At 45.9% G+C, this 17,149-nt stretch overlaps 1 protein-coding gene across 1 annotated transcript; it reads right to left on the reverse strand.

The window, feature by feature from the left end:
- Positions 1-14,409, reverse strand: LOC144599775 (uncharacterized). The gene is made up of 6 exons (XM_078411012.1): positions 14,336-14,409; positions 10,645-10,744; positions 4,159-4,488; positions 2,328-2,597; positions 1,333-1,571; positions 1-45 (listed from the first exon to the last, which is right to left on the reverse strand). Exons 2-6 carry the CDS (start codon positions 10,730-10,732, stop codon positions 1-3), a joined length of 972 nt encoding a protein of 323 aa, XP_078267138.1. The 5' UTR covers positions 10,733-10,744; positions 14,336-14,409.
- Positions 14,410-17,149: the final 2,740 nt, after the last annotated feature.

Raw genomic sequence — 17,149 nt, forward strand, 5'->3', positions numbered from 1 at the left:
TCAGGGTAACGTTTCTTCCCTCAGTCCTTGCATTAGATTCTTCAGCTGGGAAACAAGAAATTCACTGAGAATTAAAACAACAGCTGGGGTTTCTACCCAACGTTTTCTTAAACCCCGATGCCTGGAGAACTATCCCAAAGGATCACTGACAAGCTTCTACGCCAACTTTGAGAACGTTGCTGAATAAACACAATTCCCACAATGGTGCCACTGCCCACAGTGTTGGACACAACACCCCACTGCCCACAGTGTTGGACACAACACCCCACTGCCCACAGTGTTGGACACAACACCCCACTGCCCACAGTGTTGGACACAACACTCCACTGCCCAGTGTTGGACACAACACCCCACTGCCCAGTGTTGGACACAACACCCCACTGCTCACAGTGTTGGACACAACACCCCACTGCCCACAGTGTTGGACACAACACCCCACTGCCCACAGTGTTGGACACAACACCCCACTGCCCACAGTGTTGGACACAACACCCCACTGCCCACAGTGTTGGACACAACACCCCACTGCCCACAGTGTTGGACACAACACCCCACTGCCCACAGTGTTGGATACAACACCCCACTGCCCAGTGTTGGACACAACACCCCACTGCCCACAGATTTGGACACAACACCCCACTGCCCACAGTGTTGGACACAACACCCCACTGCCACTGATATTCCATGAATTGCACCCTTTTTCATGCGTCAAGACGGTTTTAAAAATAAAAAGAGAACTTCAAGGGGCAAAGAGGAATATGGGGGTCATTTTAGGAGCATCTGAGTGAGATGCTCAGAATGGTGACCACTGGAGGCTCAATCTTTGTTGAAGAAGTTTATTGCGACAGCAACATTCGATTACAAAGTATAACGAACAAGATTACAGATAACCATTAATTATAACTGTTCACTTCGAAGAACTCTCCTAACTGACTGGTTTTGGGCGCCAAAACCACACGTGACGTCGCTGTCCAATCAGCGGGCTCAACTCCCTGGACCAATCCCTACCGTCACACTCACACGTGACCTTGCTGGCCAATCTGAGGGTTCGACTCCTAGGACTAATCTCTATGGTCGCTACACCACTATTGTTGTCATTTATTCGCTGCATCAGACGGTTCAGCGCTGACTGTGGAAAGAATGTTTAAGAATTCATGTTTAAAGAATGAGTTCATCAGTAAAAACACTGGCAGCATTCTGTCTCCTACCTTTCACTGTGATGAGATCAACGGTGAGAAATGGAGATCTGCCCTCATCCTTCACTGATGCACCTTTTCCAAGAAAACAACTGTAACGTCCGGCATCTTGAAACATAACGGGGACAATCCTCACACTGAAATCCTTGCCATCGAAGGGTTTCGCTGAGGTCACCAGGCGATTCCCGAAGTCGGCCCCTTCGACATTGATGGGCTGAGAGGGTGTTGCAGTTGCTATTACGTTGTATCGTTGAAAGCGACGAGATGTCCAGGTCATGACTGTGTCGGGATCCCCATGAGTATTATAGCAAACCAGGTGAAGTTCACTGTGGTCTGTGCTGGAGCGGTAAACCGTGTATCGCTTGTTATATAAAGCTGTATCAGAGAGACAGAGGATAACTCCTTTCAGTTTTACAGTTACTGTGGCACAGAGAGATTCTCAACCCCATTCTGATAAATATTTGCGGTGGTTTGTTCAGCTGATCAAGCTTCAAATGCAAATGAATTTTGCTCCAAAACTCATCAAATCTTTTTATAAACAAAATTTACTGTAATGTAGTAAATTGCAGTAAATCATGGACTGTCCTGGAATCTCCCGGGATGGGATGAAACCTCCCGGAGACTCCCGAGAGCGGCCCGGGAGGTGAATCTCTGTCGGTCTGCAGGAGGTGCAGGTTCAGTGAAGGGTCAGTGAGGGGAGAGCGGACGGGTTGTTGTTCAGTGCTGATGTGTGCACCGGGACCCCCAGTGTGAGTGTGAACAGCAAGGGCTGGCGGTTGTCATGGTGACTACACTTTCTATCTGACACTTTGACGTGAGTCCTGTATCAGTATCTCAGTCTCAGATACTGGAGCATTGATGGCAAGTTAAACTGACAAAATACTTTACTGAACAATAGTTACAGAAAGATATCATCCCTCCCGTGCTGTGTGTCTGTCACACAGAGACAAGCAGGCAGCTGCTCCACAGAGAGAGACTTTCTGGAAACTTCTCCCTGATCATTGCAGCATTTTATACACGAGAGCAGTTGGTCACTGTCCACAGTTCATCACAGGGCGCACGCATAACATTACAAGAAGCACCGTGATACAAGTGTCTACTTGATATCCAATGGGAGGTATTTACACTTACTTTTGTTTACAGTAAAATCTCCATTACTTGTGTGAACGATTTTTCCGTTTTCCTGCACTTCACAAACATACAACTTCCCATCCTCCACTGTGACATGTCGGACCATCAGATAGACCGTGTTATTCAGGCGGATCTGCTCAGTGTTGCTCCTGTTCTGCTGGGATGAGTCTTTTGGTCTCCAGTGAAGACTGACTGTATCTGAGAGTCTGGAGATGGTGCAGCTGAGTGTGACGTCACTGCCCAGCAGAGGGCGCTGTGGACTTGCTTCAACTGTGAACAACAGATCAATGGGATTCAGAGTGAGTCGTGGTGTGTCCAGTCCAATGACTGGGCTCAATCCCACCTCAGCTGAAAACCTAGACCCGCCCCTCATTCTGCCAAACTCTAGCTGGTCCAAGCCCAGAGCCACAAACAGTCAACATACGTTAAACCAATCATCCATCCCCTGGGGCATTTTCCTAAACGTTAGTTTTATTTTGCATTATTTCAGACTGCACTGTAATCTCTGCACCGTTCTGCTGTTTTGCTTTTGTTGCATGTTTTTACTGTACCTGTTATTATAATTTACGCTGCACTTCATCTAAACAATCAATGTGTTTTACCCAAATGTATATGACAGTGAACTAATCTGAATCTAAATCTGAATTTGATATTGTTCAGACTACACACTGTGTTATTGTCCTCACTTTGGCAGTGTTCACACATATTGTGTACACAACACTATTGACACTCATGTTGCATCCTGAGATTATGCGAATTCAAGTGTTTCAGAGGTTTGTACATTAGATTTAGCTCCTCAGGACCTGGTGGCAGAAGGACCATGGACTGCAGCTCTATTCCACGATGCCTTTGCAGTGTTGGCACCGATCTTCAGTGTGTCTCTCAGCATGTACTCCTGCAGCCTAGAATATTCTGCAATGGAGATTTTGCTGGGGAAAGCATGAAGAACAAAGTAGTTGGATCCAACTTTTCATTCACTCCCTATCGGCAAACGTTAGAGCAATGACTTAATTCAAATCCCTTTGGATTCTACCTGTGGAGAATTATCTAAAGGAGGCAAAGGCCTTGTTCATCCTCTGATGAAGTTCTCAAGCTAATGGAATGGTTCTGAATGGCGCCAACTTTTAGAAGTAAACACATTTATTAATATTGAATATTTCATTTAAAAAATAATAAAAGGGTCTCTAATTCTACAAAAACGATTAGTTTCGATTCCTAAACAGTTTCCACCCGGCACCGGATCCTGGAGCGTCAGGGTCGGGGAATATCAGCGTGTTCCTGCTCCACTCCTGGTCTCCACGTGGAGAAGTGACGGGGAGCGCCGGCAGATTCACCGCAGGAACCGTCAGCAAGTTCGCGAATTCCTCATTGTGAAACGCGTGGGAGGAAGTCCTGAATCTGTTCACATTCACGCAGGTAATCGCCCGCTGTTCACTGTGGCACTGCTGGTACAACCGGCAACACTCTGACCAGTGAATGCAAACACCGTTCAGATGTAACTGGATTGATACATTTGTCCCTGTCGTGTCTCCCCCGAACGCCCTCAAGGTGGGATCTCTCTGACTGAGTGCAAGTTCCACAGATGATGGACTTCCTCTGGGATCTCAACCAAGTGAGGCATGGACCTGGTTCACTGGGTAACTTTGAGCAGCAGTGTCACTGGGCAATCTCACCCCAGACCCACAGAATCAATGCAGAAAATCTTTCCCCCAATTGTTTCATTGAGAGATTCACCGGGGGAAGAAGTCTCACAATTCCCGCCACCTCTCATCATTATACATGACATTATTTACAGAGAAACACATTGTTGATCCGTGTCTCTCCCACTCACCTTTGATCCCATATATTTCATACAGTTTCAGGATCTGGTTCCTCGGCTGTTTTTCATTCAAAGTGAACAATCCCGACCATTTAAATGTGGGTTTTTTAATTGCCAGATCAACAGTGCGGTCACCCACATGCACCTCCGTGTGACTCGTGCCATTGCCCATCTGCATGTTCCACGCGCCGCTGTTAGCCGGGCGGAGAGTTACCACTGTCTGTTTTACCCGCGCTGAGTGTGGTTCAAATTCCCAGACAAGAATGTTACTCCCAGGATTCTCCGGTCCTTTTAACACAATGTCGCCTCCATTATCCATGAAATAAATCTGATTTATCTTTTCTGTTGGAAAGAGGAAAAATGAAGGAATTAACATTTTCAGCACATTTCCTCCACCTGAATGTTTTGATCTCCCACAGAACCTCCAGAGAGACGGGCAGAGTTTGTGAAGAGATGTGTGGACTAACCTGGCCTGATCCAGGGATACTTCGTGACATGAGAAGAGTGAGTGGGAGACAGGGTGTTTGTGTTGGGTCTCCAGCCGGCCTTCCCTGTGGCGGGGCTTCCTGAAGTGGATGGAGATCAGACGGATCCTGTACACACCGCATCCCCGGCCCTTGTGGGACCGACCTGGGACAGAATAAACACGCTCCTGCCTCCTGCCTGCTCCTCGTCCAGCAGTGGTTTACAACATAGACCAGTTCAGCACAGAAACAAGCCCCTCGGCCCACAAGGTCTGTGTCGAGCATAATGCCAAGACGAACTCTTATCTGCCTACACATAAGTCATATCTCTCCATTCCCTGCATGTCCATGTGCCCATCCAAAAGTCTCTTAAATCCCAATCACACATCTACCTCCATCACCACCAGCAGCATGATCCAGCCACTCACCACTCTCTGTGTAAAATACTTGCCCTTCACATCTCCTTCACACTTTGCCCCTCTCACTTTAAAGCCATGCCCTCTAGCATTTGATATTTCCAACCTGGGGAAAAGATTCTGACTGTCTACACTGACCATAACTTGGTATAATTCTATCAAGCCTCACCTCAACGTCAAACATTCCATAGAAAACTATCCAAGTCTATTCAACCTCTCCCTGTAGCTGATACCCAGTAATACAGACATTATTCTTGTAAACCCTCTCAGCCCTTTCTTCAAAGCCTCGACATCTTTCCTCTATTGGGCATCCAGAACTGCATGTAATGCTTGAAATCCGGCCTAACCAAAGTCCTACAAAGCTGCATCACATCCGGACTTCCTGACTCTTATAGACAATGATCCACCCAAAGACATGCCATCTGCCTTCTTTGCCACTCTATCTACCTGTATTACCACTTTCAGAGAGTTCTGGACCTGGATCCCAAGGTCCCTCTGTACATCAATGCTGTTAAGGGTCTTGCTGTTGATTGTTTATCTTCCCCTTACATTCAACCTCCCAAAGTGCATCTGTCATTTGTCCACCCATTTCCGTAGCTGCTCTATATCCCATACTTTACTTTACAACATACTTTGATACATTGACAGCGTTGCTCACACTGCACAACCCCAGCAATCTTGATCTCATCTGCAAATGTACTAACCGACCCATCTACATTTAAATTCATTGTATAAATTATGAACGACAGTGGTCCTAGCAGAGATCTATATATAACTCCACTGGTCACAGACTTCCTGCCTGAATGTTGTCTTTTCCTTTGTTTTCTAGTCTGCCAGTTCTGAATCCTGACAAACAATTTAATGTTAATCCCATACTTATTAATCTTCAGCATCAGTCTATCATGCCTTACTAAAATCACTGCAGACAATGCCACGTAAAAGTCATGCCTATTGTCTTTAATTAATCTATTTTGTTCCAAATGGGAGTCAATTCTATCCCAAAGAATCCTTTCCAATTGTTTCCTACCATTGATGTGTGACTCACAGTTCTTTAATTTCCTGAATTCTCTATCCCCATTTTAAACAAATAAACCATTTAAACTCCCATTCCCATACTTATCTTTCTGTCCTTGGCCTCCTCCAATGCTAGAGTGAGGCCACATGCAAACTGAAAAAACCACACTTCGTATTTCTCTTGGGTATCTTACAACTTAATGACTTTCAGGCAAAGAATCCCCAAACAATCTACCACACCTGTTTTACTGACATATTTCACTTTATTTCACTATTTTGTCTTTTTGCCTTGCTCCTCTCTTCCCTGGGGCTATCTGATACCTGACCTACATCCCTTAACTCCAGTCTCAGTTTCCCTCATTTATTCTTGTTTACTTTCTCCTTGTTTACCGTCTTGATTTTAATGTCAGTATAAGATGGCTTGGAACTTTCTTTACTCCAAATCGCCATAGCCATTTTGTGGCCTCTTTTCTCACTTCTAATCACCCGCTTGACTTCTTTCCTCCTTGCTTTATATTCCTCAAAGGCCCTCTCTGCTATCATACTCTTGAACCTTGCACGTGTTTCCTTTCTATTTTTGACCAAATTTACAAACCTCTTTGGCCATCGAAGGTTCCCTTTGCCAGTCTTATCCCTCCTTCATGGAACCTGCCGGTCTTGAGCTTTGATCAACTATCCTTCAGACAACTCTCAATCTCAGACGTAGAATAACTTAATAACAACTGCTCTGAGTGTACCTTACCAAGCTCCTGCCTAATAATATTGTCATTTGCCTTACTCAAATTAATGACTTGTGTCAAAGTCCAGACTTGCCCCTATTCAAATCAATCTTAAAACTTATGGAGTTGTAATTACTATCTCCAAAATACTCTTTCACTGAAACACCAGTCACCTGGCCAGTCTCATTTCCCAACACAAGGTCCATTTTGGATTCCTTTCTCATGTTGCACTATTCACAGCTGTCACAAGAAATCTTATTGGATATACCATTAGTCACCCCCTAAGACGTCCCTTTGTGTAATCGTCCACTAATGTGTGTCCATATCTGTTCCTCTATTTCTTGCTTGCTCTTGGGGGACCTCACATACAATTCCGTTGAATTGCTTGCATCTTTCTTACTTTTACATGGCTCGACCCATATCACATCAATGGACAAACCATCCAGTGTGTCCTCTCTGAGTGCCAACAACAGTTTCCCTGATTAGTAGAGCAATCCCCCCCATCTCTTTTCCCTCCTTCTCTATCACATTTGAAACATAGAAACACGGAACATTGAGCTGCTAGTCATGTCCCTGTGACAACCATATTTCCACAATGACCACAATGTCATAGTCCCCAACAGCGATCTCGGCTCTAAGTTCATCTACTTTGTCCACAATACTCCTTGCATTGAAATAAACATACCTCCGCCCATCAGTTTCACTATATAACTTCACCTCCCTCTGTCTGTCCTTCCTTTGAGACTTACTTATCCTCATCTCCATCTTCCCATCACCCCCCTGCCTCTCCAGTTTAACCTTCCTGGTAACACTAGTGCATCTCCATGCAAACATATTGGTTCCCGTCCATTTCAGACACAAACTATCCCTCTTGTAGAGGTCACGTTTGCCCCAGAAGAGATCCCAATGGCGGAAAAATCTGAATCCCAGCCCCCTTCACCAACTCCTGAGCCATACATTCATCTGTTCTTTCTTCCTATTCCTATCCTCATTAACACATGGCACCGGACAGAATCTAGAGATGGCGAGCCCGGCGAGCCTTAACAAAGCTCTGCGTGTGTTCTCCAGTCACAGGTGAGATCCTGGAAGGGTTGGAGAGTTGTCAATGTAGTGAGACTCACGTCAGTGGTAGGGAAAATATCAGACATTATCCCTTTTCCTACCCATCTCATTTGTGCCAAAGTGCCCACCACCTTCTGGCTGCTCACCTTCATCCTTGAGAATGTCCTACAGCTGCTGGGAGACATCCTGGGCCCTGGCACCAGGGAGGCAACGCACCATCCTGGGCCCTGGCACCGGGGAGGCAACGCACCATCCTGGGCCCTGGCACCGGGGAAGGAACGCACCATCCTGGGCCCTGGCACCGGGGAGGCAACGCACCATCCTGGGCCCTGGCACCGGGGAGGCAACGCACCATCCTGGAGTCTGGCACCGGTGAGGCAACGCACCATCCTGGGCCCTGGCACCGGGGAGGCAAATCACCATCCTGGAGTCTGGTTTGCTGCCACTGAATCTCCTGTCTGACCCCCAAAATATTCTGGGATTTGAATGGAATGGAATTGCGGGCTGGGGAAAGGGGTTGTAGTAGGACTGAAGACAACTTTGGGATTCAAAGTGTTCAGTTGGAGGGGAATTCTGCTCATCCAGTCCTGGATGTCCCACGTGTAGTCTGGGAATGTGGAGATGATGGAGGGGTCGAGGGAGTTGCTGGGGGGTTTGAGCTGGTGTCCACAGTCAACTTGTGGAAGCAACGCTGAAACTTCAGCTGATGTCACCGAAGGGCAGCGTGAGGATGAGAAATAGGAGGGGTCCAGGGTAGATTGTCGAAGGGGGCTCAGCAGAACTGTGCGGGAGCGTGAAGTGAAGCATTGCAGGTAGTTCTCGGACTGCGAGTGGATCGATAAGTCGAGGGCTGTTCCACCCGCCTGGACTGTGGTGGGGAAGTGTTGGGGGAGGATGGTGTGGACAACCGTGTCAAAGGCTGCAGACAGGCTGGGCGGGATAAGGAGGGAGAGATTACCTCTGCAACAAGCTCACCGGGGGCCATTTCTGACTTTGATATGGACCGTGTCGGTGCAGGAGAAGGAGCTGATGGGAGGGGCTCAGAAATGGAGCTCCAGCAAGGATGGCATGGATATGTGAGGCAGCAGCACATTCAGAGACGTGGAGAGGGAAACGAGATTGACAATGGGGTGTGGGTTTACACGGACAATGATAAAGTAAGACAAACTTGTTATGACCGGTGGTCCTCTCACACATCAAATCCAGCATCCCTGCCTCACTGGACCCACATCAATTTGCATACAGGGCAAATAGATCCACTGAGGACGCCATCTCTCTGGCTCTTCTCACTGTCCTGACTCACCTGGAGAGACAGGGTACGTACGTGAGGATGCTATTCATTGACTATAGTTCTGCCTTTAACACGGTCATCCCCACCAAGCTCATTACCAAACTCCACCAGCTGGGCCTCAGCTTGTCGTTATGCGACTGGATCCTGGACTTCCTGCTGGAACGACCGCAGGCAGTGAGAATGGGCCTGCACCTGTCCTCCACTATCACCCTGAGTACCGGCACACCACAGGGCTGTGTTCTGAGCCCCATGCTCTACTCCCTCTTCACACACGACTGTGTCCTGCATTCGACACCAACACCATTGTCAAGTTTGCAGACGACACAACGGTTATCGGGCTGATCACCAACGGTGATGAAACAAAATACAGAGCAGAGGTGCAGAACCTGGCGGACTGGTGCTCTGATAACAACCTGTCCCTAAATACCACCAAGACCAAGGAGCTGATCATCAACTTCCGTAGGTCACACAACGGGGAATACGCCCCGATCTTTATCAACGGGGACAGTGTGGAGAGAGTGTCCAGCTTCAAGTTTCTGGGCACTCACATTTCGGAGGACCTAACATGGTCCAATAACACTGCTGCACTGATCAAGAAGGCACAGCAACGACTGTTCTACATAAGAACACTGAAAAAGTCTGGTCTACCCTAACAGCTGCTGACGACATTCTACCGCTGCACCATAGAGCACATTCTAACACATGGCATCCCTGTGTGGTATCTCAGCCGCACGGAAGTAGAGAGGAAAGCTCTTCAGCGGGTAGTCCGTAGAGCTCAGAGGACCATCGGAACACAGCTACCAGCCTTGGAGGGAATCTACAACACGACGCCTCAGAAAAGCCACCAGCATCCACAAAGTCTCCACACCCCCTGCAACAGTCTGTTCGAGCTTCTACCATCGGGCAGACGATACAAGGCCTTCTACGCCCGCACCTCCAGACTCAGGAACAGCTTCATCCCCAGGACCATAGCTGCTATGAACCAGTCCTGCTGAGCCGGATGGTCACATCGCACAGTGAACCGGCACAGATCTACTTGCACTTTATTCTGTTTTAAAACTGTTCCAATTTGTTTCATTGGGTTGTTTAAATTAATATTATCATATCATATATCTACAGCCGGAAACAGGCCTTTTCGGCCCTCCAAGTCCGTGCCGCCCAGTGATCCCCGTACATTAACACTATCCTACACCCACTAGGGACAATTTTTACATTTACCCAGCCAATTAACCTACATACCTGTACGTCTTTGGAGTGTGGGAGGAAACCGAAGATCTCGGAGAAAACCCACGCAGGTCACGGGGAGAACGTACAAACTCCTTACAGTGCAGCACCCGTAGTCAGGATCGAACCTGCGTCTCCGGCGCTGCATTCGCTGTAAAGCAGCAACTCTACCGCTGCGCTACCGTGACTAGCTAATTAATTTATTGCATCGTATGGGAGGCACATTCCCAATCTCGTTGTACCCCTGTACAATGACAAAAAAGATATATTGTATTGTATTGTATTGTATTGTATGAGAAAGTACTTACTCTGTGTGGAAACAGGTCGAAGCAGGAAAACAAAGAAACCAAACATCAAATCAGCTGGCAAACTGCTGCCTAGAAAAGTTGGCCTCATTTTGTGGATTCCCTGTGGGAAATAACAAAGTTTGAGACAGAGCCTGTTTGAGACACATATCTTCAGTACATTTGGAGTCCAAGTTCAGAGCTCACGGAAGGTGGTAGCACAAGTGGTTATGGTAATTAAGAAGGCATATGGTTTGCTTGCCTTCAATGCTAAGGCCATTGAAAGTAAGAGTGAGTAACTGACTTTTTCGTTTCTAAAGATAAAAGTTCCATTGCAGTGTTTCTGTTCTGGTACTGCTCATTGTGGGTCAAATGCCGGATTATCAGGACAGGAACTTACCCCACACACTGTTACTATGCTGAGGAATGTAGCAACGATATGTCAAAGTGAGGTCCATCGGGGAATGTTGCCACCTGACCCACTCCAGACTGCAGGAAAACGTGCTGAGGAACGCACTGAAGCTTGGTGCAGCCACCATAAACACCCTGAGGGGGAGGACCACAGTCAAGGGACCTTCTCCTGCTGCACATAGTGGGATGAGTCTGGTGGGGACACCCCTCATACAAGAGAAGGGATATCACCACAGGGGGGCCACATGAGTGTTAAAGGTGTTTAATGAAAAGATAAATGCTAATGCTATTGAGTGTGACAGTATTGAATGTATACAGTGTCTGAAGATGTTTTTATGTAGTTTTATAATTGTGTAGAAACAAGGAACTGCAAATTCTGGTTTACCAAGGAAAGACACAAAATAATGGAGTAACTCAGCATGTCAGGCAGCATCCCTGGAGAACATGGCTATGTGATGTAATGGGTCAGGACCCTTTTCTTCAAAATTAGTTTTGTAAAAAATTGTTTATTGTGCCTAAAGTTTATTTTTTAAATTTTAAAGAAATGTGAGGTTAGAAGGGCGCAAGGTGTAATTATTGTGTTTTTCAAGCTCATTCAGAAGATTATATAGATCTGAGAGATCCCAAGAGCAATGAGGGGTTCTGCCTTTCTCCACATCACATTCAGGACCTGAAGCAAAATTCAGAGCAATGGTCAAGGCTGCATTAAGAGCTCTCTTGCAATTTAACCACAAAGATTTGGCTATTCTGAGCTCTGGGCTGTTTTTCTTTCTGTTTTTTTCTCAACTAAATTTCACAATGTGTCAGTAGGCAGCAGAGGTGTGTAGGGCAAAGAAAAGATCAAACCATCACTAAACCTTATTGAAACATGCAAAAGAGGAGCAGGAGTGGATTATTTGCCACTTTGAGCCTCAAGTCAAGTTTATTTGTCACAAGATGTGCAGTGAAATGAAAGGTTACCCACAGTCCAGCAATAGAGCAATAAAAATAAGCCATTCCACACACAATCACAATCACAACCAACACAAACAAACAAAAAGAAACATCCATCACAGTGTGTCTCCTCCAGTCACCTCCTCACTGTGATGGAAGACCAGGATGTCTTTTCCCTTCCCCTGCCGTCTTCTCCCGCGGTCAGGCTGTTGAAGTTGCCACGTTCCAGGCCGGGCCGGACGGTGAAAGGTACGCAGCGGGCCGACCCAAGCCCCGCGATTCGGGGTGGGCGAAGATGCTGCCGCTGCACGTCGGGGTGGTCGGGGCTCCCGACATTGAAGCCCCCGCCGGGCAGAGAAAAATCCCGCAGCCTATTTTAGGCCGCGTCGGACGGTGAAATGTCCGCGGTGGGCCGACCCAAGCCCCACGAATCGGGGCGGGCGAAGACGCTGCCGCTGCCAGAGCTCCCGATGGCGGCCCCCACCCCAGGGCCTGCGAGCTTCCGATGTCCAGATGGCAAGTCTGGTCTGTGGGCTCTGCGATGGTAGGCCGCAGCGGAAACGGAGACACAGCCCAGGAAAATGTGCGTTTCCGTTCAGGAGAGACAATTTTACAGCCCCCCCCCCCCTCCCCACATAGTACACAACCACAAAAAACTACATCGCATCTAAACACTACAATCAAGACAAAAAAACAACATAAAACACAAAGACAGATGGACTGCAGGTAAGCCGCATCTGCTAGAGCAGCGCAGGTTCCGTCATTCAACACAATCTTCTCTGTCAATCCTATATTACAATTCTCTCCCTATTTAAGCCTCAAGTCAAAAAAAACATTATCCCCTACTTACCTGGATTCAGTTACTTGTCATCTACCATTTTTTCCGTGGGGTGAATTTTTAAAGGCTCACAATATTCAGCATGAAGACATTTCTCCACATCTCAGCCCATAAGGTCTTAAGTCTGACCCCTTGTTCTACATCCTCCAGTCACTGAAAAAATCCTTACATATGGAGTTTGTCTAGCTCTGCCTGAATTGTTTGATTTAGTGAGGTCCCGTTTATCTCTTCCAAACTGCAGTGACTACTGACCCAGTGGTTCCTCCTCTCCTCACATGTTAGCCCTGCCATTCCAGGAATCAGTCTGGTCAGCTTTGGCTGAATTCCTTCTGTGGCAGAAAACCCTTTCTCGGGTAAGGAGAACAAAACAGAACACAAAAGGGGTGGTCTCAGGAATATCCTGTAAAATGGCAACGACATCTTGTTACTGTGCTCAAAAACTCCAGAAGAGAAGACCAACAAACGTCACTTGCCTACTTATTGCGTGCTGCATCTCATGTCTGCTTTCAGTGACTGGTGGACAAAGATGCAGATTTCTTATTAATATTTCTGAATCAAGCACAATTCATACAGTTCTCAGTCTTTCTGCTTTTTCATCATAGAATCATGTATATCCACAATATTATGTTTAGGAAATGTATGGACAGACATGGGTTAGGTGCAGGCAGTTGGGACTGGCTCAGATAGACATCTTGGTCAGCATGCATGCATTGGACCGATGGGCCTATTTCAATGCTGTACAGCTCAATGACTCTATGTTGCATCTGTGTTTTTTTGGGGGCACTAGCTCAACTGACTTAGATCACCTGGAAACATTTTTGCATCCTCTTTGCTTCTAATTACTCTCAGTTTCATGTCATCAAACTTAGAAATATTAAATTTACTTCCTTGTCAAAATCATTAATGTACATTGAAAATAACAGGCTCAAGCAATGGTTTCCATGATGGCTTATTTGTCACCATGTGCCACCCAAAATAAATATCAGTTCCAAGCCTGCCAGTTGAACATTGCCAAATCCACATATTTTATTATTCCTTGTTGATCTTTTATGCATGACTTTATCAAAGACCTTCTGAAAATTCAACACAACCACTTATTCTTCTTGAAGCAAAAAGACAAACGTCTGGAGGAACTCAGCGGCTCAGGCAACGTCTGTGGAGGAAAATGATTAATCCGACAATTTATTTTTGTAAATATCAAAACATTGTTTTGGAAAACAGAAACAGCAAAGGTTATATATTGAAACATTTTCATACAGCAGATAGCAAACAGGAAATTTGAAGTGTGGGAAAGAATAAAGTGCATTTGATTAGTCAAGAGAAACATCACTATTTTAGATTTTAATCAGTTGGATGTTGCATAAATAATAAAAATTGTTCCCTTTTTAGTTAAGACACCATCATTGCAATAGGAGAACTCATTTAAAAATAAAAATTGAAGTACATCAGTTTTGCAAACTACATTTCAATCATTTAAACCCGTTCATTTAATCCACTTTTACCAATGAAGAATAATGTCTGAAGTTTACTGACCTTCTGCAGAGGGACTTGTGTGGAATTCCAGAGAAGCAGCAATGTGGCTTTGAGCCCAGCACAGGACAAGCTGTGGTTCCTTCACTCTGCACAGTAACTGACGTTGTCTCTTGTCAAACCAAAGGACACTCCCCCTCCACCTCAGGGTTCCGGCACCACTGATGTTGATCCAAATTGGTTAAGGTACAGAATTATACAACAAATAAAGAAAGGGTTGTTCAAAATGGGAAAGTTTTGAGCTTAAGGGCATTTCACCTGGAATTGAACTTGCACCTTTGCACATTTTGAATGGATCTCAAATGGGAGAGCTCCAGGTGCTTTGCTGCGTTCTGCTGGGTGTGTGAAGTAATGAGGGCCTGATGTTCCACAAGTGAGTACAAGCAGTCCAGGGAAGTCCTGCCATTTCATGATGAATAAAACCTCCATAGAGGGTTGTGTTCATTAAACATGCTGGCAATTCCATTGCACCCATTAGGATAAACAACCATTTCCGGAGATAGGACTGGCCCTGGTGAAAGGGGAAAGAACATACTGTTTCCTCACTTACCCCTTCGTGGGAAGGAGCCCACAGATTTCACCATGGGCTGCTTTCACTGTCCTAATGAATGCTCACCTTTATTGCTCAGCTGAACAAAATCTCAAACAACATTAAAAGAAGCAGAGTACAGAGTGTACACTGGGGGTGGACCTCAGCATCCATCATTGGGAGTGGCTTGGTCACACGGCCACTCACTGTGATGGCTGAACCCTGAAGATGTTGCTGCCAGGCTGTTTCTACAACAGGTAGAGAATGAGCCAACACAGGGGATTGACCTACTTGCCACCTCCTCCTCTCCTGTCCACCTGCAACAGGTGAACCTGTTAACCATGGCTTTGGCAGAAATCAGAAGACCATTGCACAGTTCGCATTGAAGACAATATTTTGTCACTACACCAAAGTCATCCCATATTGCTCTGAGCGGCAAAACAGCTTTTGGTGTCACCTTCCCAAGGGAGCTGCAGAGGCTGAGACATTGACTATGCTCAAGGTGGAGGTTGATTGACTTTAAACTCGACAGAAGTCTAGAGATGTGGGGAAAGTAGGAAGGTGGTGTTGAGACCAATATTAGATCAGCTGTTTGAGCCTGAAAATTTGTGCTCTCTCAGACTTTAATCCTTGGAGTGCAGGAGGCCGAGGGGTGATTTTAAAGAGATAGTTAAACTCTTGAGGGGAATAGATAGGCTGAATGAACATAGTTTTTTACCCAGTGTGGGGGTATCAAGAACCATAGGACACAGGCTTAAGGTGCAAAGGGCAAGGGGCAAGATTTAATAAGAACATGAAGGGCATTCTTTACATTCAAGGGGAAGTAGGTATATGTAATGAGCTGCCAGAGGGAGTAGTCAAAGCAGGTACTAAAATTTCAATTAAAAGACACTTGAACAGGTTCATGGAAAGGAAAGGTTTAGAGGGCTATGGGGCGATGCAGGCAGATGGAACTAAGTTTGATGAGGGAACTAGGTCAGCATGGACGAGTTGCAACTGTTTCTGTGCTGTATGACTCTGACTAAGTCCTGATAGCTATGTGGGAGTATCTTCACCAAACGTTTTGCAGAACTTCAAGAGGGCAGCTCACCACCATCTCCAAGGCAGTTAGGGATGGATAATAAATATTGACTTTGATGCTGATATCTAGATACTGATTAAAAACTAATTAGAATAAATCTTCTCCTTGGCATCATACATCTGCCACAATTTATCCCAATCACTGACAATGACAAATGAGCTGCTCTGTCTTGTTAGTTACTATCCTTATAATAAATGCATCCTCAGCACACACAGATATGTTCAGTTCTCAAAGTATTTTTAAAAATCACATAAATAGAATACTAAGGAATTACTTTTAAATGTAACGGGTAAATAGAGAAGTTGTATCTGAAGATAACATCAGCGTAAAAGAGGAAGGATCTGTGTTAGGTCCAGTTTTCATTACTGTTGCGAAACTCGGCAAGTGCCCCAACAGAGACTTTTGCACCAGAGAAGACTCTGGGGGGGGGGGGGGGGGGGGGGGGTGATCCCAATGTTTAGAATGTGAGAGTGATGGACAATGTGACTTTCAAGGGGCCATGAGATGAATTACGAAGAGAATTCATCATTAATATCAAATATCAAAATATGAAAAATATCAAAACAGAGGGTGACGCAGCAATAAAAAGGAACTTTATTTCTCTACAGAATGCACACAATATGGGGGTAATGAGTTGTGAACAAGGATTATGGAAGGAGCCTGATAAGATTTTTCCTCACGACGCAGACAAGACTAACTGCTGAACTGATGATGAGCGGCCCTTTCTGATTCCACCCAGAATGTTTGCTTAGAAATCAATTGTTTAGGATGTGGGCCTCACTGCTCAGGCTTCCATTTTTAGCCCATGAGGATGTGAACATTCTTATTTAGCCACTGAGTTGTCCAGTCAATGATGCTCCCACAGTGCTCTTGATAGGACATGGCCCCAGTAGTAATGAAGGAACGGCAATGTATTTCCAAATCATGACTGGAGAGGCACCCACAGCATGTGGTGACCCCATGGGCCTGTTACCATTGTCTTTCTTGGTTGATGGGATCACTGATATGAGATGTGTTATTCAAGTAGCCTTGGCAATGAACATTGAGACACCTTGCGGTGAATGATAGAGACTGAAGACACTGTACACAAGTGGTGGAAACAAAGAAGATTACAGTAGTAGATGGGGACATGCTATGTGCTGGAAGATGTTGAGCTTCTCCAGTATCGCTGGAGTTACATTCATCAAGGCATTGCACCCTCCTTAAT

The sequence above is a fragment of the Rhinoraja longicauda genome, chromosome 14 (assembly GCF_053455715.1).
Source record: "Rhinoraja longicauda isolate Sanriku21f chromosome 14, sRhiLon1.1, whole genome shotgun sequence".
NCBI lineage: Eukaryota > Metazoa > Chordata > Chondrichthyes > Rajiformes > Arhynchobatidae > Rhinoraja > Rhinoraja longicauda.

Bases quoted from the DNA above. Each gene is read 5' to 3' on its own strand.
- LOC144599775 (XM_078411012.1), bottom strand. From the start codon at position 10,732: ATGAGGCCAACTTTTCTAGGCAGCAGTTTGCCAGCTGATTTGATGTTT. The intron at 4,489-10,644 runs GTAAGTACTTTC...TCTTTCCAACAG, and splicing joins TCGACCTGTTTCCACACAGA to AAAAGATAAATCAGATTTAT. The intron at 46-1,332 runs GTGAGGATTGTC...CTTGTTTCCCAG, and splicing joins TCGATGGCAAGGATTTCAGT to CTGAAGAATCTAATGCAAGG.